This window comes from Macaca nemestrina, chromosome 1 (genome assembly GCF_043159975.1).
Source record: "Macaca nemestrina isolate mMacNem1 chromosome 1, mMacNem.hap1, whole genome shotgun sequence".
NCBI lineage: Eukaryota > Metazoa > Chordata > Mammalia > Primates > Cercopithecidae > Macaca > Macaca nemestrina.
In genome coordinates, this window is record NC_092125.1 from 50,240,448 (window position 1) to 50,267,246 (window position 26,799).

Genomic DNA, 26,799 nt, shown 5'->3' on the forward strand with positions numbered 1-26,799 from the left:
ATGGACTCACAGTTCCACCTGGCTGGGGAGGCCTCACAATCACAGCTGCTGAAAGGCACATTTTACATGGCGGCAGACAAGGGAGAAAGAGCCAACCAAAAGGGTAAACCCCATATGAAATTATTAGATCTCATGAGACTTATTCACTACCACAAGAACAGTATGGGGGAAACCGCCCCCATGATTCAGTTAGCTCCCACCAGGTACCTCCCACAATACCTGAGAATTATGGGAGCTACAATTCAAGATGAGATTTGGGTGGGGACACAGCCAACCCATATCAGGACCAGAAGTCGAAAATCAGTCTCACTGGGTCAAAATCAAGGTATTAGCATGGTCAGCTGCTTCTGGAGGCTTTGAGGAGACTACCTCTTTCCCTGCCTTTTTCAGCTTCTAGAGGCCACCTACGTTCTTTGACTCTTAACCCTTTCTCACCTCACTCCAACATCTTGTTTTCATCCTGAAATATCCTACTACTAGACATTAACCCTCCTTTCTCCCCTCTAAAAAGGTCCCTTATAATTACACCCAGTCCACCAGGATAATCTAGGATAATCAACTTCTCAAAAGAGAAGTACTATATTCACATGTTCCAGGCATTAGGACACAGACATCTTTTCAGGGAGGGTTGTATACTTAGCTTATCACACCGGGCATAAGTTCTGAGAATGGAGCCTAAACTCATTGGACTGAAAGCTGATGGTATTTAGATGTCTCAACAGTATCTATATGGCATTCTTTTGTCAAGATACATTGAATGCTATAAAGCATCATTCCACCTAATAAGAAAGCTTATTTCCTCACCTGCTCATTATATTATGATTCCTTTTGATAAATAAAATCTAATTCTGAGTTGTTTTTTAAACAATGAAAAGAAGATTGAAAGGAATGGGAAGTGCACACTAAACAAGTAATAATTGTGGTTTGTGGAAGGATTTATGAGAAAAAGCATGCTTGCAATGGCACTAAACTCAAAATAGAAATTTAAATTTTTGTTTTAACATTTTAATGTAAAGTAAGCCTATCCCTGGCTCCTATTTCTTAAGGACTGTGCATGTTTTTGTTTTACCAAGAGGGTCTTTAAATTTTGACAGTGTATTTTCCAAACTGTACTATTTTCAAGCATATATTATAAAATTAATACTTCATTATCCCCCCTGAGCAAAACAAAAAGTCAAAATATGTTTAATGATTCAGATTTTGCTTATCATCAGAACATTACTTAATGGAGCTTGAATTAACAAAAGGGATTGAGCTAATTGATGATTTCCCTTCTTAATGATACACTGACTTTTTAGGTCATTTCTTCTTCTTCTCTCAGTTTCATTAGTCCAGGGCCACTCATACTAGCCATTTCTATAGACCAACTAGGGTACTTCCATGCTAAGTCAAGGAGAAGAACATTTTCTACCTTCTTCTGACTCCTTTCTTTCTCTCACCTGAAAAACTGTCAATCTTTCAATAGTCTTTAATTGACATTGAAGGCCATAAACACATACCAGTTGAATTTTACTACCAAAGAACTGTATTACATTGAGATAAAAGCTTGACAAAGCATGAAGTTATAAAACTTTGACTATAATTAAAATTGCCAATATATGGTCTTTGTTTTGATAAATATATTAGCCTTATTACATTAAACATTGCATTGCATAAATATTGGCATAAAATGACATGACATCCATGGTTAAAAGAGAGAAATATACGTTATTAAGCCATAAAACCTGCATAAATTTCAAAGAAAACTGCAATGTCTTATATTAGAACATTTTAGCTCATGAATAAAATTGCTTAAACATATATAGTTGTTTAAGATAAGTATATTAGATGTAGAGCCTTCCTCAGATTTTCTGAAAATCAAAGAACAAAGGAAAACAAAATGATCTTTTAGGCAGATTAAAGACTCAAAGGTGAATATTAATTATATATATATTTCAAATATGTATATCTTAATATATATTGATTTAACCTCCTGTGAACAATAGTTGTCTTATAAGCAGATGAATATGAACTTCAGAAAACAAACTTTCAGATGGAATTTATTTCAATTATGCCACAGACTCAGAGAAATGTCACATTTATTCAGAGTTATTTATTACTTAGAAGTTTAAGTGCTTTGACCAATGAAAAGTTAATAATAAAAACAAAAAAGCTGAGAATAGCAGGATTTAAAGAATGCCAATTTGTAACCCAGGGAATAGGCATTTGCATACTAATTGTAATGTTCCTGCTGTCACATTACCTTCAGCTTGAAGATCAGTCAGAAAGAGAAACTCGGCATCATCTGTGACAGACAGTGGAACGAAAAATGCCAGTGAAGTGAGTTGCCGTTTCCAGCTATTTTTATCTCCGAAGATGTACAAATGAAACACTTGAGTCTTCTTTAGTCTCGATGTTTTATTTACTTCATTTATGATATATACACTAATTGTTGTCTTTCTTCCTGATTTTTTCTCCTTTCTCTATTGATTTCTTCTTTTCGAAAACATATCAAGAATTTGTGGTTTACTTTTGCAATTTATTCTTTATGTGGGCTAAAGGAAGGTTATAAAGTGGAGAGAGACCATTGTGCTTTCTTTATGTAATTTTTTAAAAAATTATGAGATGGATTAGAGACATAACATATACATGATCCTTGCAAAAATTATTAGCACAATGTTTATTGAAAATTTTTACATGGATATTAAGGGCTGGGTAAGGAAGCAGCTGTTACTTCCTGGAGCACATGGACTCCTTGCTTGAATTTTCCATTCTCCAGCACACTGCTAATTGAGTGTGAACAGCTAAGTTGTTGGATTCCACATTTTTTAATGCAATACAACTGGTTCTAGCTGGCACAATTAGCAAGATAACTGGTAGCTTTCACGCAGTTCCCATCTGGCCTGGCTCTTCTCTGGACATATAATATGGGTACTGCTGGCCTTGATGGCACTTGCTTAATGAAGAAAGTAGAAAGGAAATCAGCCAAAACCCCATGAAATACTAAGTGTAATTTTGGCTTCAGATACACAGTGACTTTTCATGGCAAATCATACACAAACAAAACCTTACTCTGATTATGCATCACAATTTTACAGTAAATATACACAGAAATGAAAAGAGCCAGACAAAACTTCTGTTAAAACTCAATAAAAGGAAGAAAAAAAGAAATGAGGGAGTGGCCATTGTCCATTTTTTCCAGAGAGCACATATCAAGTAAAAGTCAACCAAGTCAGTAGAGTTTAAAATCAACCACCCTCTTTTTTCCCCAACTTTTATTCAATAGATTTCTTTCTTAACATGTATATAGTTACAGTTTTTAAAAACAGAAAATGATATTTCTTACTCCCATCTACCATAAGAAATGCCCTATTTTTATCTGATAGTGTATAAGCTTTAAGAATCTCTGTTTCGTGTAAACTTTCAATTGAGCAGCCAGTTACCACAATTTAACTATTATTTAGAGGAAAAATAATATTTCTATGAAGTATGATAAATCTCTATTGCAGAAAAAATAACTTTTCAGATAGTTATTATAAATGTTATAAAACATGAATTAAGTACAAACATATATGTATTAACTTATCTATTTAAGAAGTATGAAATAATCTGGGTTAAAGCAGACACACTTGTGTTTCAATTCTAACTCTGGCCATTACTGTCTGTGGAATATTGCACTACTTATTTGTATCTCTGAGCCTCTTTACTCATTGGTAATATTGGAATAAAACAGACTATTATTTTCAAGGTTAAATGAAATAAAGTATATGATATGCTTAGCACAATGTGGTATACATTGTAAACATCCAATACATAGTTGTGCATTTTGGTGCTATTATAAATAATGTATTTAGTTTATTCATAGATACCATCAATTTGCTCTTCCACAGAATTACAAGAAACCCCAAATTTTACTATTTTAACTGGCAACAAACAAGCATTACTCCTTAAAATAGTTACATTTCACCTAATTTCTGAAAAGTAAATGCTGTGTTACCTCCAACTCTTTCAACATCTCAGATAGTCAAAATGTAACCTTCTGGATAAGAAATAGGCTCTGAAGGAATGAACTGAGGGCATTCGAGGCATTGTTACATACCAGCAGAGGTACTCCTTCAGAGCTGATGGGCAATTTCTTCTCTTTAAAACAATGTCAGCATTTTGTGGACCTTGATTAATACTAGGATATGCCCATATCCCTAGTTCTATTATCTATAGTATTCCATGTCTATATCTATCAAATATCTATAACATTTTAGCCTCTCTCTGTAATTCAAAACATTAGGAATTTTTCTTTTATCCTTGGTTCTACACCATCTCCCCCACTTTGCTTTCTTTCTTTTACTGTTTCTCTACATTAATGAAGACAATATAAATAGCTATTATTTATGCAAACACCTTCATTCTATAAATACTCCTTTATATCCAAAAAGATCTTCATGGAATATGCCTTTTTGCTTTTGGCTTAAGTAAAACCTGTCTGTCCTTAAAGGACACTGCCTTCTAGAATGGATGTCGGTCATTCTCTCCAACCTCACATACCTCATGATGATCCAGTGATGTGTTCACATTATTTTTTGTCTTTTCTTGCCCAGAACACCCTATGTCTTCGAAGCTAATACAATTTAGCTATACCTTTCAATACTTTTTATCATTGTAATTTATCAGCATCTTGGAGGACATTTACCATCTTCCACTGAAGGCTTTAATATGTGTCAATATATGGGGTTTGGTCATCTATTGTTTGTTAATATGTTTAATATTTCATAGACCAGGAACACTGTTCTTGGTGCTAGAAAATAACATTTAGTCCTGTCGTCAGATAACTTACATACTAATGGGAATATAAATGTTCATCTTTGAATGAATTTGTCTAGATTTTATTTTTCACTGTTTTTTCCTGGATGCCTGTTCCTCATTCAAAATGGGCATTCTGCATAGCCAGACTCCTCTCTATCCTATTCATTAGCATATGTTCCACAGGTCTAAGTAGCTTTAATTTGAATACCCTGCTTGGAACCAAATTTTAGTATACAAACAGGAATATTTTTAAGCATATGTATTTTAAGTGACCATATAACTTTAGAATTCCTACAAGATCTAATATTTGAGTTACATGAAATATAACATAAGCTTATTTGAGTAACAGGCTATAGAGTACACAAAATTTCTTCAAGGTAAAATTAAATGTAGGATTGTGTCTCATCCTCCATTTATGAAAGACAGAAACTGAACAACCCAAATTTTGTGTCCACTTGAATGAAAAAAAAAACACTATTTCCAAATGGTTTCACAGGTAATTTGTGTCCCCAAGATTTAGTAAGTCAAAGAAGAAAGGAAAGTCAGCTGCTTACAACAGGAGAAGGAAATTTGAGATTGGAAATGTGAGTAATGGAAAATAGTAAAATGAATTCTTAGCTATATTGCCCTCTCTGTGTGTCCTCAATGAGGATGACCATTATTAACTGAAGATGCAACTACAACTGCATCAGTAGAGGAAAAACTATAAAAACTGCAGCAAATTAAAGAAGTAATACAAAAGCAAAGGAATCATTTCACACTAGCATATTTAAGATTAATCATCTTGCCGTGCAAATACAAAAGTTTTATAAGAATTGCGATATATGAGTTTTTCTCTATTTTATTATTGATAATTTCAACACAGACTTTAAATTGGACCCTCTCTTTCCACAACTAAGTTATTTGCACATCACAGCTACGTAATCCAATGTGGTTTTATTTCTGGGCAGTAGATGCTTTCTACGAATAGGGGCTTATTTCATCAGGATCTTTGTTTATTTATTAAGAGGAATAATGTATATTTGCATCTCAGAAAATTTCTATCTTAAACCTGATTTATTATTTCTACATCACATCCCCAAAAGTAACCTTCTTCAGAAGACTTAAGTCTATAAATTTTTCGACTGCTTTGGAAAAGATATTACTCTGTCTTGACAGATTCCTAGATTTAAATAAATCAGCTCAGAACTAGAAGTATACCAGTCTAAAGAGAAATAAAGGCTGCCTCAGAGTAGGTAAAGACTTTTTGAAATATTATGAACAAAATGTTTTCAAGTTCATCACATGCTAGAAATTCTTAAAACTTTTTTGAACTTTTTTGAGATGCATAATTATCAAATAATCTTTACACCATAAAAACTTAGAAAGTAGTTTATTCATCACCTTTGCTAATATAAATTTTGACTAGAGTAATGTCACATAAATTAACAAATATGATTATTTGTTAATTTATACATACAAAAAATACTCATAGTTGAAAAGAAATTCACCATTGATCCACAGAACCAATCTCTTATGCCATTATTAGAATTTAAGAATTTTCAAATATTATTAACACTGTTAGCTAGATTAATAATTTGCTGATGTCCAATTACATCCCAATTTATGTCACCATAGCTATCTACTGTAAATAGCACTATATAATTTTTTGACGTTTGACTATTTGATTAGCAGCATGAAGTTCATTTGAATGACGTAATTCAAAATACACATAACTCAGATATTACTATTGGTTAGAGAAGAGAAAGATCACAATGCTATTGTCAAGGGTAGATGCTGTTTCTACAGGTCACAAACTACGGAAGCAATGACATGGTCTGAAAATATGGACACACTTTTAGCCAACCAAGGTAAGATCTAACTAATAATAAGCTTAAAAATACAATAATTAAATATAAATAATTAAATTCTGAAAGTTGGTAACATATCATAAAGTATGAGTTTAGTCAATGAAGTATAAAATTCTTAATGATCATAAATTCATAAAAATCCAAAATCTAAATGGAATCAAGTTGGGTCTAAAATAAGTTTATAGGAACTCTGTACATTAAAACAAAAGGAAAATTCAAACTAGCAAGTGAAGTTTTCCATTTCCTTAGACTTACTTTAACTTTTCTTTTTTTTAATTTTATTTTAATATAGAGTCTGACTCTGTCAATCAGGCTGGAGTGCAGTGGCATGATCTCAGCTCACTGCAAACTCCACCTTCCGGGTTCAAGCGATTCTCCTGTTTCAGCCTCCTGAGTAGCTCAGATTACAGATATGCACCATCATACTCGGTTAATTTTTCTATTTTTAGTAGAGACAGGGTTTCACCACGTTGGCCAGGCTGGTATCAAACTCCTGGCCTCAGGTGATCCACCCACCTTGCCATCCCAAAGTGCTGGGATTCAATTCAGGTGTGAGTCACAGTGCCAGCCCTAGACTCGCTATACATATATATATACACATATATATACACACACATACACACACACACACACACACACACACATATATATATATATATTTTTTTTTTTGAGACGGAGTCTTGCTTTACCACCCAGACTGGAGTGTATAGTGCTATGATCTCTGCTCACTGCAATCTCCGCCTCCTGGGTTCAAGGGATTCTCCTGCCTCAGTCTCCCAAGTAGCTGGGACTATGGGAGCATGCCATAACACCCAGCTAATATTTGTATTTTTAGTAGAGATGGGATTTCGCCATGTTGGCTAGGCTGGTCTCGAACTTCTGACCTCAGATGATCTGCCTGCCTTCACCTCCCAAAGTGCTAGGATTACAGGCATGAGCCACTGTGCCCAGCTGGCTCACTATAATTTGATGTACATCATGACTGCCTTTGGTATAAGTTGAAAGAAACATACAAACTGTTGAAAAAGTTGAAAATTTAAATAAATCACTTGTTTCATATGTACAGTTGGCCAAAACAAAAGGTATTTTAAAGTACTTTATATCAACTGTGTTATCTCACTTTCAGTGAATATAAAAACATATTTAAATGTATACGTTTGTATTAATTATGTATATGTGTGAATATATATTTATAATTGATAGAGTGGTTCAGTAAGGTAATTTTGGCCAATTATAAATAAAACATCCTAGTCTTTAATAAGACATCTTAGTCAACACAACTTATATACAAAATAATCATTTAAAAAGGTATAACTTCTGCTTGTGTTACAAATAATCTGCAGTTCTATCTCATTTGAAAGGGGAAAAATGGCACTGTGAAACATATAGAGAAAATGTTTATAATATAATATTATTTGTATAAATCAAATGGCATTTTATTTTAAATTCATGAAGAATAAAAATTAGAATATTAGAAAAATATAAAACACAATAGACCTGAATAAATTCTTCACAGCTGCTTATTTATATATAAAGTTAGATTGACTTAGATGAATTTAGATACTATAAACATATTATTTCTAAGTCACCAATTTTTAAAGTATAAACATTAAAGAATCAACAGAACTTCCAGAATCCACCTAAGAGCATATATTGAAGAGATGAGATTGTGGAACTGCAGTTTATTAAGTGTTAAATGGCGTATTTTCTTTCTCCTTAAGTGTATAACTAATAGGACAGATCAAGTTTGCTAAAGGGCTTACTGAATCATCTCTGCGTGTTGTGACCCAGAAGGCTTCAGAGTAGTGGAAGTCTATACAACAATACTATAGAGGAGAGGCAGGAAGGGTGAGATGAAGGCAAACTCGTTCCTCTGCATATCTTCTGCAATTTTATATTTCATTCCCACATGAAATGGAAAAGTCATATAGGCATCTGAACAGTTGTTTGGTTTTTGCTTTTTATAATACCAGAGAAATAGCAAAGTATGAATGCTTTTTAATGCTTTAAACAGCTAAAGGACTCACCAAATTACCTAGTTGTTTTTGTTGATTTGCAGACATACTTTGCATGTACTAAGCATAGGCATTAGCCTAGTTTTCACCCCATAATGCTGACATATTCCATTTAACACCCTTTGTTGATACTAGCCAGTAAGCATTCCATTCTGTGGAGAGTGCCCTCAGATAGTAAGTTTAATTTTATGTAGCATATTACTTTAAAATCATTTGGCATCTTTTGAACATTCAAACTGTATGTATAGGAGAGTAAATCAACAAAATATCATGTTCAAGACAGAGATAACTAGCCCCAGGTTTAGTTGTTTAAGTTGTTTATTTTGTTCCATTGGGTCCTGAATCAAGCTACAGGAAGAGGAAAGATATTAATTTTTAGTTAAGAGTAGCCTGTCGTTAAAAGTGGAGAGCAGGGGAAAATAATAATTGTATCTTGATCTCTAACATCCCATCTCTCTGGGATGCATTTAAAAATCCTCCTAGGGAGAAGCTCCATATGCCTTGATGATACACATATAAAATGTTGCCAGGCATGAATCTACAATATTCTTTCTTTCTGTATTATTAAAGAACACTTTATTCTCTATACAAAAATACATCTTAGCATAAATTCTGTTTAGATCTCTGAAATTTCATCATTGTTTGAACTGAATTCAAGAAAAATTTTAATTGAGTGTTACTAAGAGGATTTTTATAACCTAAATTGGTGTCACAGAAACTTCTTGAATGTATTTTTAAATGCAAGGAACGTGAAGTTAATTGAATTTTTATATAGTGCTCATATATTAACTGCATCCACACTCTCCAGTATTTCAACCAAGAATGTTAATTGGTACCTGATAACCTTTTGCAATGACTTGTTATTTCAAACTTATTTCAAATAACTTTTAAAAAAATCCGTTAAATCTATTTTAATACAGTGTTTTTAGACACTTTAATTCTGCTCCAGAAAGTCCTTTTCTATTTTATCTTTATAAACTTCACTTTTACATTCTGCAGGCAGCAACCCATGAACAATGAACTTAAGCCTCTTTTCATTCACTTTTCTCATTGTTTTCTATTTCTGTAGCCAATTTGGCCTATCCCCTGCTTTTCCATAAACTTACTCCTCCTGTACTTTGGAACTTGAAGGATTAACTCTCTCCGCCTGCAGGAAAGGAGCAGCTGTTTGGAGCACATGCAAAGGGGTCCTCCCTGGCAGGTGGAGGAGTAAACCACCAACATTTTGGAAGGCAAATTTCTCTGAGTGGCAAAAGTGCTGACATGTTTTACTCCTCAGAGAGATATACATTCTCAAAATAGAGACAGCCAGAAAAAGGGTACAAACTGTGACACTGAATAACATGACCTAAATGTATTGGTTTAGTTTTGTCCACAGTGGGAATATGACAATGATCTTTCTGACCTGTTGTCTAACCAGAGGCACTTACCTTCTCATATAAGCTCTGGGTATACCAAAGAAGAATGTTTCCTGGCCCATTTTGATGAGGAAAATAGAGAAGGAAGGGTCTAAACAAGTGGTCACAATATCAAATATCTTTAGGAGTAAGGGATATAAGTGTAAATTTGACTGAAAGTAAGATAAGGGGAAGAGGTGAGACTCATGGAAATCACAGACTGAAAGCCCTGCCTGTTGTCAATTGCATTTAAAAGAGCATCATATCATAATCAAGCCAGAGTAAACATGCCTGTGAATAAGTGAGTCCATTTGCAGTTCCTGATCTAAAGTTTCTGGAGAAGTACATGCTAAGGATAATACCTAGGAGGAGGAGGAACTCCATAAACAGGTACCACAAGGGAGAATGGGAGGCACCAATGTTTTGCTTAAGGCAACATTGGAGAAAAACCCTACGTATTTGTGTTTACTTTATGGAATTAAAGTTGCTTGTTGCCACATAAAGGGGAGAAGCATTCACATCAAATATGTTGCCAGTTACTTTCTTGGTTTTGAGACTGAGTTGGTCTGTATATTTACCCAAAACTAATAAAAGCTAACGCTTCCTCCTTTGCTTTAAGCCCAAACCAATACAATTTAACACTTTAGCATCATACTTTGTTTCTGCACCAACTCATAGCGACAAAGATATTTTTACCCTGAATTTAGTATAACATCATTAATTTGACCTGAGCTTAGTGCAATAAACCTTAAAAGCAAAATCCGTGGGGCTTCCTGTGAGGTAACTACCATCAAGATCTCCTAAACATAACTTCTAGATTTCTCAAATACAGAAAGAAAAAAGTACAGCTGTTCTTTGTTAATGAAGCTAATTGTAGAAATAGATATATATATATACACATATGTTTTGTGTGTGTATATATGTTAACAATTACTGATCCAAAATAAAGTTTTCTAAAGTTAGCAACTAAAACATACATTACATTTAGGTGGAATGATCAATATTTGCCACTGAATACCCAGTAAATGCTCATACTATACAATGTACTCATTTTGGTCATATTACTACTCTGTATGCTATTATACAAAACTCTTTCTCATATATTTCATAGCTGGTCTAGATGCTTTTCGAACATTTCTAAAATCAGAGTTTAGTGAAGAAAATGTTGAGTTCTGGCTTGCCTGTGAAGACTTTAAGAAAACGAAAAATGCAGAAAAAATTGCTTCCAAAGCCAGGATGATTTATTCTGAATTCATTGAAGCTGATGCACCTAAAGAGGTGAGTGAACTACTTCAGAACAGTGAAGAGTCGTCCCATAACAAATCTGCTCCCAATTAGAAGACCTTAAATCCATCTAAAAGATAACCAACTTCTCGCTATGTGTTTAAATAGAAAATGTCAGTAGCTTCCAAGAGAAGTTCCTTAAGATGATTCTCTTTTTTTTTGTTGATTCAGTAAGTATTTTTCAACACTTATTATGGGCTAGGTATAACTAATATTTCTGTCTCTTTGGAACAATACTCAGGCCCTTGAAAAATAATGTCTAATATCTCAAACAGCGCTAAAGTCAACCCAATATAAATCCTACTTCAAAATGCTATTGAATTTCCAATGTAGTTTCTTGTTTTTCTTTTGCTAAACTAGGAATTAGACAAAGTCAATATGGATAACATTCTTGAATATGTAAAAACAAATTAATGTGTGTGGATTAATTGAAACAAAATGATATGTTGCTTGCCTTTATTTCTTTGATGGTAAAATTGAGCCAAAGATGTGCGGCTCTGTATCAAGTGATCAGTACTCACCTGTACTGCTTAAAGATCAGGAAACTAGAAAGAGCCTTGGGGAGAAACCTGCAATGACTCTGATAATAGCCCCCAAAAGAGTTTTATGTGTGGAATATCTCATTTACAGTTGATTTAATTTCCAGAGCCAAAACCATAATCATTTTCGAATCCTTTTAAAATTTTAACTGTAAAATTTAAACAATTGACATTTCTAAACTGCTTTGGATTTCTTGCTGAATATATTACATAAACAAAGAGTGTTAATGTATAAGTAACCTACAAACAGGAAGCTCCATTAAACTACTAGTACCAAACAAACTACTATTACTAGTCATCTTTCCTACAGAGGTGAAATGTTGATATCTGTATAAGTGACAGTTACTATATATTCTAATCCAAAATGAGGATTCATGGTAAGAGAGGATGGTTGTACTCACAGGAAAAAAAGATAGACTCGATGAAATGCAAACATTTTCAGAAAATATGAGACAAAGTTAGTTACCATATTACTAGTAGTTCAAGTTTTAGATAGATATTAATTACTGCAGCATATATTAGTCTAGTATAACATTAATAGTCACGTGAACCATTGAAACATGGCCTGGAATTCATGGGGGTGGATAAAGAACTTTAACTCCTGTGGAGCTATTTCAACATTTATGTTCAAGTCATCATCTAAGAATCAATAAATAATGCTGGAAAATTGAAAATGTTGCATGTAAGATTTTTCAGGTTGATTGATGTGTCATTTTGCTTTGAAATTAACCCTAAAGATATCCTACTTATTGTTACAATGGTCTGAAAGACATATTTTTTCCTATGTTATGAATTCATCTAATTAACAGTAGTTGCTTTAGGATAATATTTTGAAACATTGTGTGTGAAAAATCTTCTAACACAAAATGTCATCTTTTAATTATAGCTGAATTTAAGGTTATAATATATCATAAACCATCAATTTTGATAAAATAGTTTTATTTATTTTCCTAACCTTTTCTTCCAAAATTAATTTATATTGTAATAATTTAACTAAATAGTATAGCTATTATTTTGGGATATAAAACTTCACAGCTTTTTATAGATTGTCCATCTAATTAATTTTGATAAAACAAAATATAATTAAATTGATGGCTGCTTTTCAAGTAATAAATTATAGTCTTTCCTTGAAGTATCTCTAAAAATGCTATAGTACCAAATTAATTGAAAATATGCAAGTGTAAATATATATACCCTATGTTGATATATATACACACACACACATATATATGAAATACTTATTCTGTTTCCTATCAGTTATTATTAGTTGTTTCCTATTCAAATTACTAAAGGGAGTTTGCTTGTTATATATTATACCAATTGCAATCTTCAAGGTATTTCTCTAAAGTTCATCAGTTATGTGTTAAATATAGTGATACTATTATATGTTTATTCATTAAACTGATTTTTTGAGTATCTGTTCCCACAGTGAAGTTACAGAGTAAAAGAAGAGAGAGACTGACATGTAATAAAACTAGTAAAATACACAATAGGTGATATAATAATAAAACTTCATTTAAAGTTCATTATTAGCACGATAGGAAAGAGTAATTTTATCTACCTGGAGAGTTAAAGTTAGATTTGCAATGTGGTTCACACATGAAAAATGAGTCATATTTTATTAAAAGAACGAATGAAGAAATACTATTTCAGCACTGAGATCACCAATGTATAAAGCTCCCTAGCATTTTCCAGAAATTGCAGGCATTTTGATATTGCTAATGCGAGTAGAAGAGTTGGGGATGAGGTTGGATAGGTAGGCAGCAGTAGAAATAAAGAAATGATGGGAAGTATTCTAGCTGTATTGGGTAGGCAGACTTGACAAGACTCAGTGACATATTTGCAACAGATGGAAAATATGATTTGCACAAATGGAAAATTAAATCAAGAATGAGATTTTATGTCTTCTCCTTTAAAGTGTTACCTTCTCTCCAGTTCCCAAATTAATAGGGTGTTAGTATGATGTAACAGAAAAACTAAAGTTTGGAGCTATCTAGACCTGGGTTCAAATCCTGATCCCTCACTTGCATAGTTTTGTCATAAGCTATTTATCTCTCTGCTCAGTTTCCTCATCTGAAAAAGCATAATAATACATTTACATCGAAAAATGAGAATGATACATAAGACATAAGATAGTGTATCTAGGGTTTACATCATGCAGAACAGTTTTTAAGGAATGTTAATTCCTTTCTTTCTTAAACAAGTCATGATAAGTGCTATTGAAACTAACTATTGAAACAAACCTTAGCATATTTTTAAGAACATACGTAGATAAGCAATGTCAAGACTTGAGAGAAGTGTAAATGTGAACATATATTATAAAAATGGGTTTGCAAATTGGCAGGTCCAAATAAAAAGAGTTGCTCATCGAATAAATTGTACCCAAATGGCTTCAGGAGAAAATACAGCAGAAAAACAAAATCATGACCCAAGTATTTGACTAAGTGACTTGAAAATAAGAAAATTATTAGAGAAACAATATATATTTTTAAACTATCTCTACTTTGTACATACTAATAATGTGTGAGTGGCAAAGAAAAAAATTCTTAAACTTGTACTTATTTTTGCTTCAGCTTGGATCACTAATTTCAGATTATTATTGAATTTTCAAGAAAATATTACTTAACTTTGAGAAAATAATCTTTAAAAATTAATATTTTCATATCCAGCTAAGAAATTAACATCTTTTAAATATATATTATATTTATGTCATCATTCCTCTATATTGTAAGGAAAGTCATACAGGATGAAAAATACGTCATTAAGGGGAAATTTTTATTTTTATTTTTTTTTTAATTTAATGTTGATTGTCATTCTATGAAATTAGAAAATAGTATCAAATCATATCATGGTGTAATGTTTAAAAATTATATAAATTCAATTTCACACTATCAACAATCCAGAAAAAAACACATTGGTAGTTTTTTAAGTCAAAAAAACAGGACAAAATGTTTATTTCTTAAATGTATCTCCCAAATGTGAGGACACTGTATCTCATAAAACAAAGAAGAAATTATAGTCATAAAGGAGAGCACATCTTCACGGGTCTGTGCAAGACACTTCTTAATATTTGTGTTTGGCTTCTTACTTTTATTTTTGATGCAGCACAATGTTGCTTATTGAGTCACATTATCTTTCACATCAATAAATGTTTTTTATTCTGAGCCTAGTCACATCCTTACAAGATAAAATCCCTCCATGGAAGGGAAGCTCAGTTTAGGGAGGAAAACAGATAACAAACACATAAGTATGACACAATGTATTGCTGTGCTAGGCAGCTCTTGATAAGGAAATGTAAGAAAATAAAATAAGTAGAAACCTTAGCTTGATTCTAAAGAACCTTTCAATATAGTTGGGTTAAAAAATAAAAGTGTATAGAACTAGAGAAAATGGCAAAGCAACAAATGATTAACTGCAAAACAAAGATGAAATTATTTTTATGCTACCTGGAAGGATATGATGATTAAATACCAGTGAGACAGCAGCATATTGAGATAAGGCCTTCATTATAAATAAGGATAGTTTTAAACTGAGTCTTAAGGGAAGAAACAGATATATGAGTTGTTGGCAGAGAAAAGCCCAGGAAAATAGGCATCTAGAAGTATTTTATCCTATTACTGTGATGCCAATTTGTATTCTGCATTTTATATTCGTATTTTTTATTTGTATTTTTAAATGCCACTTCCTCTATATGTTGATGTTATTTTGAGTAGCGTATTTCTGCTCTACTAGTGACTGTTAGCCAACAGTGCTCCCCCAACTACAGAATCATCTCTGTATATAATGTGCTTGCTTATTTGTTAATTTTCTAGGTTTTTGTTCATTAATCAATACTTGAATACCTAGTATCTGCTAAGCATTATGCTGGTGCTACTAAGAAAAAGACAGCCATGGTCCCTGAGTAGATCCTTCCCCATATTCTGGTAGGAAGACACTAGATAAAAAATAATAATTACAATAAACTTCCATGAGTGTCCTAACAAGGAAATATAAGGTGAGATGGTAGTTTGCAACAGGAAAATCCAAGTCTAGAGGATCAGGGAATATATTTCGAAGAAGTAACTGGAAAGCTTTGACCAGAAATTTGACTGTACAGGGAAACAAGACAAGATGGAAAGAGAGAAGGATAGGCGAGGAAGAGGAAGAAGAGCCAAGCAAAGGAGCCAAGCAAAGGACTAGCCAGTGCCTAGAAGACTGGTTCAGCAGTGAAAGAAGCCTAGTATTGTGTGTGTTCAAGTATAAATTGAGGCAACTGCACCTTCTGGATCCCAATGATTTCCACATTTCTATTCATTCCTTCTAGTAGAGATCTCCTTCAAAAGAAGAAAGAGACACAGAAAGAGGGAGGGAGAGAGAAAGAGAAAAGGAGATCTAAAGAAACCATAATATCTGTATAGAGATTTTACATAGATTATCTCATTTGTTCATCATGTTCACTTTCTTAGGGGAGTATTACATTCATTCACATTTTAAGGTGAAAAACTGAGGCTTAGAGATAAAATGATGAGCCCTGCAGTCATTAAGATCCATGGAGAGGGTGGTCTTCAGCCCACACTTTTAAGTTTCAAATTTCTTCCCCCAGATCTACCACTCATTTTAAGTGTTTATGGCATAGCCTGGGATACTTGAAGGTTTATGCCAAAGGCAGAAGCATAAAATTATCTAGTCACATACAATATATCTTCCTATCAAAAGTTTTGTTTCTCTTCTCGTATTCTAATTTGTGTAACTTCTTAGATTATGAAGCCTAGATTCAAATATGACATTAGAAGGAAAAAAGTGTCCGAAGTATTTCTTCTAATAATCTGCAGAATCATTCTGTGCTTCAAAAAATAATTTCTGCATTTCAACTCAAAAACAAAAGGCTCAGGTGTTCTTTAAACTTTTATGTCTCTGTGCCACTTAAATTGACCTTAGTTTAGCATGTTGGAATTGGTGAAGGGAACAGGTCAATCTGATTCCCTTTCAGCTGCTCCAGCATAGCTGCGGCTTTTGTATATCTATTTTTAGCCATCTGTACACGTTATGATTTCATATGTGTCATCTCCTTTATCACCACAGAAATCAGAGAAGCATCTGGTTTCTATTCAGTTCTTTGTTTTGACTACTTGTCTAATTAATCAAGATGGTTTTGAATTGTATTTCTCTCATTTCTCTTTCCCAATTTAAGGTGTTAATCTTACCTGCCACCTTGTATCATCTATTTCTGCCTCCAAAGCCAATGACAACAAAAGGATACAGTCTTGTGCAGGGATGAATTCCTTCTAGATGTTACAAACTTTGTTATATTCAACTTTAATAGCCACGTTTGAGAATACATTTTAGGATATTCATTTGCTTTTAATGATGCCAAAATGAAGTAATACTTGAGGTGTTAGTGGTGATTAAAGGAATTATGTAACCAAAAACATGATTATAGATGGCCTTAATTTGAATAGTAATTTTTAAGCTCTGTTGTGAATGAGGTCTAAGATGCTGTGGGCTCCATTTTTGTAAGGCGTTTTACTTATGCATGCACACACCCTTTGCATAATGACAGTCTCCTGCTACACTATACATTCTAAATGAGGAAAGGCTATCTAATTTGAATGTGAGAGCACAGTTGAAAACTTTTCATTCAAATTATGTAAAAATACATAAAGCACAGATTAGGGTCACAAGAGAGCCAACAGGTACAATTTAAAATGTATTCTTTCCACTAAAGTCATTTGTTGAAAGCCAAAAGAATTTAAGTCTGCTGGTATAGAGAAAATAAATTTGGTTTGCATCACTTTCAGTTAACAAAAATCACATGCGTATTAAAACATCCTGGGTCTTCATAATAAAATTGTTTTTACACAACTACCTGAAACATCATTCATAAAGCAGTCATTCATTTTAATGCAGTGGATTGTTGTCAATGTCAGCTGTGTCAAGACCTTTTCAAAACTGACAGGATTTAAAAGCCTCTAAATGGTTGTGATGACATCTCAGCTGTCATTTTCTAAGAACCACAATCCTGTGTCTTGTTTTCTAAGATTGGCAGTGTAGTGGTTTCAGAAATCTAAGATAATTTATGACCTTTTGAAAAATAAGCAAATAAAATATTATGTTTCACAGACATAATATTGAAAGTCATTGAAACCAAAGGGTATCCATACAAAAAAAATAAAATTAGCTATTTATAGCAGTAAATAAAATACACGAGGCACTGTTTATTTCATTAATTGATATAATGTTCAGCCCATGCTCTGTAGTTCCTAGTTTGACATGCTCACCAAAGTCTAAGCTTCTCTGGACCTTCCAAGCGGCTCACGAGTACCTTCAACATGCAACTGCCAAGTATGAGTTTCTAGGGGGTCACCTCCTGATGGAGTCCCACCTTTAGTACACTTCCAACTCAGTATTTCCTCTACCTTACTTTTAGAGATAGAAATGCATCCAAGTATCTTCTGGTAGAATACAACCAAAAATCACATTTGAGAGGAGTGCCGAGTTGGGTTGGGAGTGCAATTCACGGACATGTCCCAAGGAGTGACTCTATTAAAGGAAGAAGGAAGAAATACATGTGTGTGTGTGTGTATGTGTGTGTATTTATATATATGTGTGTGTGTGTATATATATATATATATTTATTCCAGTTTACCATTCCATGTGCAAGTCTCCTCTTTAATATTTCAGTTACATATAGAAACACAGTTATATATAACTCTCTCTATATATATAACTCTCTCTTTCTCTATATATATATATAAAAAAATACACACATAGTAAGTTACATATATTATTTAGTAAGATATGTATATCTATCTTACTAAAATGTCAAGGGAGTTGAAAAGAAAAGATAAGGCACTCTTGATAGCATAGTTCCATACATCACCAGAATTGACTTCTAGGGGCATTTAACAAAATATAGGATTCCCTCTTAAAGGAAATATCTTAAATTGGCTTCTAGGACTGAATTTCTTTCTCCCCTACTGACTACTCTTTCACCATTTCTTTTCCTGTTTCTACTCATAATCCAACATGTATTATAATAAGAGACACTCCTCATCTATTTTCTTCTTATACTCACTCTCCCGATGATCTCTTCCAGTTCTATGGCTTTAAAAGGGAATCTCAAACTTAACAAATTTAAATATGAGTCCTGATTTCATGCTCGAAGCTTTCTCCAACCCAAGTTCTCTCTATCTCTGTTAATAACAACTCTGTTCTTCCACTGTTCTGGCTAAATAATTTGTAGTCATCCCTCGGTTCTTCTCTTTCTCATATACCCTATATTCAATCCATCAGCATTTTCTATCATCTCTTTCTTTAGATTATTTCTAATATCCAGTTATTCTTAAAAAGATGTTCTGCCTTGCGCTAGCTCATAACTATTCAATCACAAGTCCTATTCATTCTACTTTCTGAATAGCTTTGAAATCTATGCACTTCCCTTTATTCTCTGTGACATTACCAATCCTAATTCACTATCAATTGTCCGCCTGATCTTCTGGCGTGGTATCCTAATTTTTCTTTCCTTCACCCACAGCCAGCTATTACACCACATGGGAGCCAGCGGTGCTTTTTCAAAAATGTGGTTACATTAGTCCCTTACATAAAATTTTCCTCATTGGCCTCAGAATAAGTAAAGAAGTCCTTACAAGACCTACAATGTCCTACATGATTTGGCACCTTTATGCCTTTTGTGATTTACCTTTCTTCTCAAAACCCACAGGGCTTCTTCCAGTTTACCATTCCACGTGCAAGTTTCCTCTTTAATATTTCACTATCATAATACTACTTGAAAAATCAGCTTAAAATTTCATTTCCTTCAGAAAGCTCTTCCTTAGAGCTTTTCTTCAAGCAATTTTTTCTTTTGGGTTACTGTTTCAAAATCTGTCTTCTTGATTGACTTTTTACTTTAATCATCTTTTATCTTCAAATCCTAGCACAGTTTCTAAGCACCTACTCCATAAATGCTCCAAGTAAATAAATTGAAAAAATTACTAAAAATAAAATAGATAGCTTTCCAAAATATGTTACGACTTTCCCCCCAACACCACCAAAAAAGGATAATATTATCCATCTTATATGGGTGTGTGATATTTAGCATAAAGTGGCCATATGAAAACTTAGCACATCAGTACTAATGTTTAATTAAAACAACATTATTTACAGTTAAAATAATCATCTTGAAGTACTCTTATTATTATTTTAGAGCTGATGGTATTGTTCAAAATACTTTGCCATGGGAGAAGACAGAGTCACTAAGGAAAAAGTCTAGAAAGAAAAGACTTGAGGCAGAACTTGGGGAATATATATATGATCTGCTTATATTTTTAAAAGACCTGGGAGAATAAAAAATTAGTAAAAGAAATAGAGAAAAGATAGAAAATAGAAGACATCTTAATTCCACATCATGAACTATTGAATTCATCTGTAGTAACAAATCTTTCTCTGATAATCACATTGAATACTTAACATTATCAGAAGCTTTTGTATTCAAATCTGTTTAAAAAATCAATTCTGGAATTTTTTTTCTTTTTTTTTGACAGAGTCTCGCTCTGTCACCTAGGCTGGAGTGCAGTGGCACGATCTCGGCTGACTGCAACCTCCAATTCCTGGGTTCAAGTGATTCTCCTGCCTCAGTCTCCCAAGTAACTGAGATTACAGACACCCGCTACCACGCCTGGCTAATTTTTGTATTTTTAGTATAGATGGGGTTCTACAATGTCGGACCTGGTTGGTCTTTAACTCCTGGCCTCAGGTAATCCGCCTGCCTCAGCCTCCCAAAGTGCCGGGATTACAGGTATAAACCACCATGCCTGGCCAATTTTCTGGAGATTTTAAAACCAACACTGAATATAATAAAAAAGAAATTATAGTGACTTTCTGTGAACAAGGAAGGCTTCTCAGAGGATATTCAACTTAAGGTAAATGATAAAAGTAGAAGACAATCTGTACAGGATATAATTCTGGGGGCAAAAGCAATTTTAGATGGTGAAACAGTGTAAACAAAAGTTTTAGGTAAAATATTCACTTTGGGAAGAGAAAGTAGTCCAATTTATGTATATCAATAGGAAAAAGTAGAAGTTGATTTCAGAACAACATATTCAAGTCAGGGTGTGAAGAATCTCAAATGCCACAGTGAGATGTTTAAGTTTTCTGTTATAGAAAATAATGGATTTTCAACTGAACTTTTATATGATAAAAGTTATATTCTGTTAAAACTGATTTAGTAATATTATCTATTGTGTTCAGAAGGGAAAGATACTGTAAAAAGAGGTATCAGATAAATTATAAATTCCATAACTTAGGGAAAATGTTGGTTATAAAGCCCTAAGCTGGAGGAATAAGAGTGAGAATTAAAAAGACCATTGTGAAATTAGAAAATAAAAGAAAGAATTTATATGCATATGTGCATGTACACACACACAAACACACAAGATAAGTGATCATAGAAAAGAGAGGTGTCAGAGACAATTTCTACGTTAGCTTGAACGACTTTAAGAAATATAATTACATTTACACAAACATGTGGGTGTGATGTTTTGTCACTGACATTAAGCTGAACTGCCACGACACAGCTTTATAAGACTACTGATTATCTCCTGAGAACAGCACACCTTCTCATTACTTAGCTACCAATTGCTGATGCTGGCAGTTCCTTGGTAGGAAAATAGGCAAATCAGAAAAATGGCAAGGATAGGTCAGAAGTACAAGGTTAATATATTTCAAAAACAATATTAATTGGCATTATTATGTTGAAATTGAAGAGTTCTCTCTAAAATTTAAACATGATTTTGAACAAATATGGAACCATTTTTTCACTTGCTTATACATGTATTTATTGAGTCCTTATAGTGTGCGAGGCATAAGAAAGGATGTTCGAAATGTAAATATCATCTAAGCAATGCAAAATCCCTTGACAGATCAGAAAGAAAAAAAAATCCACACGTAAACTTCAATGTTAGGTGTTAAATTTAGCCTTAAAGACAAAAAGACTTGTGAAAGACTTAGGATAAAAGGCATGACTTTCAGTTAGATTGAGATATTATGAGAAAGGTTTAAAAGTAAGAATATACAAGAAATGTAAGTGGAATTGTCTAGCTTGATGGGAATACAGGGTACACATAGAAGAGAAGAAATATGTAAGTAGGTATCACATTGTAAAGGACATGAATGCCAAAATCATGGCTTTGGACTTTTTAAATAGGGAATGAGGAATTATTATAGGTGTTCAGTTACAACAACAACAACAGTAATAATAATAAGTTAGCACTGTTTGGCAGGCACACCTTGGCCATACTGTCAGTAAAAAAACTCCCTTGATGAGTGTCTAAACAGGTTAGGTTCCTCTGCTTAACCACTAGGGGAGATACAAAGTTAAATAAATCACAGATGATGCTGTTAAAGACTTAACAATATAGTTAATTGAGGAAACAGGCTACATATATTCTCATATTCCCACACCAGGTAAGTTTATGAAACAGACTATAGTAGATGTTTAAAAACTGCTACAAGATCTTGATAATAGCCACTATTGATTCCCACTATGGGACACTATATATGTTCATTATATAAGTTATCATTCCACTTCCTGGCAGAAAACCTTTCAGTATCTTTCTATTGCTTCTAGTAGGAAAATAAGAAGTCCTGAACATAGCACACAAGCTCTACAAGACCTGGCCTGGATCTCCTCTTACAACTTTATAACAAAAATTCCTTGCTTACACCCTGCACTCCAGCTATTCAGGTGTAGTGGCTCATTAGAACCTAACAATTTTTTTCTTGCATTAGGGACTCTGTGTTTATTTGTTTATTTTTTCTACCCTAAGTGTTTTTCCCCAGATTCTTAGAGCACCATCTTCTTCTTATCTTTCAACTTTAAATCTAAAACAACACCATTTATTTAGTTGTTGGTTTTGTTTCCCCAAATACAGCAGCATCTTGTACATAACAGACACTCATAATTTTTGTGAAATAATAAATATATGGATCATCCTGCTTTAATTCTTATATCACTGGGTCAAAAACTATCAATAGCTTAAAACTAAAGAAGCAGAAACTTGGAAATATTAAGGTAACTCACCCAAGGTCACCAAAGCCGTAAGTGTTAGAGGACAGACTTGAAAAGGATCCCCAAGTGTTTCCACTGCCCTGCAGCATCTTCCTGTATGAGAAACGGGCAACTGATTCCAGGTTTTCAGGCCTTTAAGATTATTTTGGTACTTGTTCTGGAACTTTGATGAGGGACTCAAGAAGGTAATCAAAGGAAGAAAAGTGGAGGTATATTCTGGGATCACTGAGTAGCTGAAGTCCCAAAGGAAAGGAAAGATCTATGAGCAAATAGTGGCCTTTTGATGATTCTTTTCAAATTACTTATTTTCTTTATTATTTTCTTCCTAGAATAATAATATTAAAATAGTTTGATATTCCTATGTCATTTAACCCTTAAAACATTTTAAGATAGGTGCTATTACTATTCTCTTTTACACTATGGAAATTGAAGATGTAAGAAAATTATAGAAACTACTTCACTCATACAAACAGCAAGTAAGCAGCTGAGGAGTAATTTGATTGCAGGTGTCTATGTCTATTGTTTAACCTCAATTTAATGCACCATAAATTGTCATTTATAGTTCCAGAATCCAAAATTCTAACATTTTTACCATCTCCTGCATTTTGCCAAGGGACATTTAAATTCCATTTAACAAATATTTATTGATTGACTATTATGTGGTAGGTATTCTGCTAAGTGCTAGAAAACAGAATGATGAATAAGACAGATACAGAATCCGCCTATGGTGAGCTTTTAATTTTAAGATTAAAATCTCTTCTGAGGCTGGCTACAGTGGCTCATCTGTATAGTCCCAGCACTTTGGGAGGCCGAGGCAGGCAGGTCATCTGAGGTCAGGAGTTCAAGACAAGCCTGGCCAACATGATGAAACCCCATCTCTACTAATAATACAAAAATTAGCCAGGGGTGGTGGAGCACACCTGTAATCTCAGCTACTAGGGAGGCTGAGGCAGGAGAATCACATGAATTCAGAAGGTAAAGGTTGCAGTGAGCCAAGATTGTGCCATCGTACTCCAGCCCGGGTGATAAGAGCAAAAGAAAAAAAAGAAAAAAAAAAAAAAAAAAAAAAAAAAAACCTTTTTGAACTTCATGACTATTTTCAGTTTAAGTTAGATAACTTGGATATAAACTTTTCTGCTTCTCAGAATATATCCTGGAATATGTGGGGATCTTAGTATCTCCACAAAAAGGTTTGGAGAATATATAGAATATAGAATAGAATATAATAGATCTCCATTAGACCTCACTGGAAATGCCTATGTGTGGTAATGGTAAAGAAACAGGTAGATTATATGTAGATATATGTTCCTTGGGAAAGATGGGAATCAGTGAAGAGGGGATGTTATTTGATCCATTTATCAAACAAAAAGAAACACAAATTAGAAAGAAAAGCAGTGCTGTAAGGAACAAAGGAAAATATGGAGAATGGGAATGAGTTGGTATAATCAAACCTAATAAATTCTAGTAATAGTTCTGCCTATGAAAATGACATTTTATGTACTCAGGTCAAAGTATTAGAAAACAAAAGGTAGGTGAAAAAATGTAAAGTCGCAAAATGTCTTACTTGCTTTTTCACTTTGTCTTTTTAAAAAATAAATCTCAAAATAAAGTTTTACCACTGTTTCCTGTCAATGCTACCCTTCTCAAGCAAGGAAAAATAATTAAACTAAGCATGTATTCTGCATTCTAGAAAATGAATACATGACCTTTCTGCTGTTTTGCATCCGATTAGCTTTGTGTTTAGAAAGAATTTCAAATAATATGTATGTATATACTATACATTCTTTGATTAAACTAATCCAATGATATGCAACCTTATTTTCTACAGATTAACATTGACTTCAGCACCAGAGACCTCATCTCAAAGAATATTGCTGAACCAACGCTCAAATGCTTTGATGAGGCTCAGAAATTAATCTATTGCCTCATGGCCAAAGATTCTTTCCCTCGATTTCTAAAGTCAGAGATTTATAAAAAACTGGTAAATAGCCAACAGGTTCCAAATCATAAAAAATGGCTCCCTTTTTTGTGAGGAAGGTAAAAGTTAACTAATTAGTCACTGTACTTCAGGGCTACAATATTTTAAATACACAAGCACAATGCATTGTCTTTTGTTTTGTTTAGGATTTAGAAAACATTTTTTACCCATGTTTTATACATCAAGCCTGAATTTCTAACTCATTTGTTTAGAACGTATTTGCTTTACCAGCTACTTAATCTCCTACAGGGGAAGTACAAAGAAAGTTTATGGAGATACAATATAGTCTTAAACCAAAACTGAATACTCTTATTACATTATAATGTAAGAAATTGTACATATCTTCACGTGGTAGGAAAGACTTTTGAGCATCATATACACAATTTTAAATACCATTGCTTTATTCAAAAAAACTCACTTCTGTAAAAAGAGAATTTCTGAACCAAAATACAAGCCTTCAATTAACATATTTAACTGGTTTTTTCCTACAATTTCTTTCCAACTATTTCTAATAATTTGCTGGTTATGGAAACTGCTATGCCTCTCAAATTTTTTTTTAAATCACAGAAATGTATACACATTTATATGTATGTCTTGAATGCACCATAGACTAAAGTTTTTTAAAATATATCATTTGGCTCAATTCAATGGCATCACATATGAAATGTGATGAGTTATGTATGAAAAAGGCCTCAAGGGTGGGGAATACTGATTTTCTTATATTAACAGAAATGTAAAAGAAAGTGGAAGACTAAGGAGCATGGATAAATCCTTATAAGATGAAATATATAGCAAGTCATAAAATTTAAAAATTTGCAACATTATCTACTCAGTTGTGGGGAAGTATCTATTCACTCCTTCAGCACTGATACTTGTTTATAAAACCCAAACAATTTTTTAAATGTGTTTAAGATGTTCCTAAAATTGTTTAATTCTATATGTAAATATCCTGTGACAAATATGAATAATTTCATTTCAATATGAGAAGCTGTAAGGATTCAACAGATCTCCCATGTTTCCATTTTCTTTGCACAGATTTATTTATCTGTATTGGTATTTCTACTTTTAGATTGTTTGAACATTAAAAAATGGAGGAAAAATAGCATGGCTTATTTTATGTTTTCACAAACTACTCATTTGATACACAAAATTTTGTCTCCCCTTCATCATGAAAAATAAACATTTAAATGTATGCAAATGGAATATTCCCTGTACATTTGCAAATTCTTTAAAAGAAGACATAAATAGAAATTGGTTGTGAAGCATTCAATGTGCCTTAAGGTGCACTTAGTGGAAAATAGCTACACTTTTTAACATTTATTCTAGAGATTTCAACCTTAATTTACTCTCTATTTAAATGGGAAACTTTAAAATTATTCTCAGAGAAGAAATAGACTTTTGAGGATAAAAGCAATCTTAGAAATTAAAAGCACATTCCCACTTTTAGATGTGAAAAGAAAAAAATCTCAGTTATTTCCTCGGATCACAAGGCTGGTAAGTGACCAAGCTGGTCAGAGCAGTGGTTTTCCCACGTGGGCTCCCTGCTCTGACAGAAGAGTGTAGTCCTCTCTCCAATTTAGAACTGTTCTGAGGTCTGAAATCTAAATTCCAACTAATCCTCAAATACCCAGACATGATCCCTTTCATCAAGTATTTCAATTTTCTCTTTACAGTCAGTTTGCAACTTCTTTCTCGTTACCATAGAGCAAGACTTTATGTTTAATGATTGCCTCTCAAGTTTTCTCTAATGATGTGAAAGAAGACACAAATCAAACTTTCACTACCTAGAAACCGTAGGTGCTTGATAGTACCTAAAAAAATACAGCTGGTTTCAAAACGGTTTGTTGAAAATTGGATGTTAAATGACCTCTAATAGAATCCCAGCCAAAGACCCTCAATAACAACACCTACCT

General features: G+C 33.2%; 1 protein-coding gene and 1 long non-coding RNA gene across 2 annotated transcripts in view; one reads left to right on the forward strand and one right to left on the reverse strand.

Moving 5' to 3' along the window:
• LOC105484946 (regulator of G protein signaling 21) lies at positions 1-26,084 on the forward strand. The gene is made up of 5 exons (XM_024793631.2): positions 1-325; positions 4,472-4,535; positions 6,568-6,629; positions 11,153-11,319; positions 24,737-26,084. The coding sequence occupies exons 1-5, from the start codon at positions 1-3 to the stop codon at positions 24,938-24,940; spliced, it is 822 nt and encodes a 273-aa protein (XP_024649399.2). The 3' UTR covers positions 24,941-26,084.
• LOC105484626 (uncharacterized) overlaps positions 1-26,799 on the reverse strand; it is a 540,758-nt gene that overhangs the window by 99,494 nt on the left and 414,465 nt on the right. The window lies entirely within an intron of this gene.

Excerpts from the sequence above, each read along its gene's own strand:
- LOC105484946 (XM_024793631.2), top strand. The coding sequence starts at position 1 with ATGGACTCACAGTTCCACCTGGCTGGGGAGGCCTCACAATCACAGCTG. Across the intron at positions 326-4,471 it reads CTCACTGGGTCAAAATCAAG|GACACTGCCTTCTAGAATGG; the intron begins GTATTAGCATGG and ends CTGTCCTTAAAG. Across the intron at positions 6,630-11,152 it reads CACACTTTTAGCCAACCAAG|CTGGTCTAGATGCTTTTCGA; the intron begins GTAAGATCTAAC and ends TATATTTCATAG.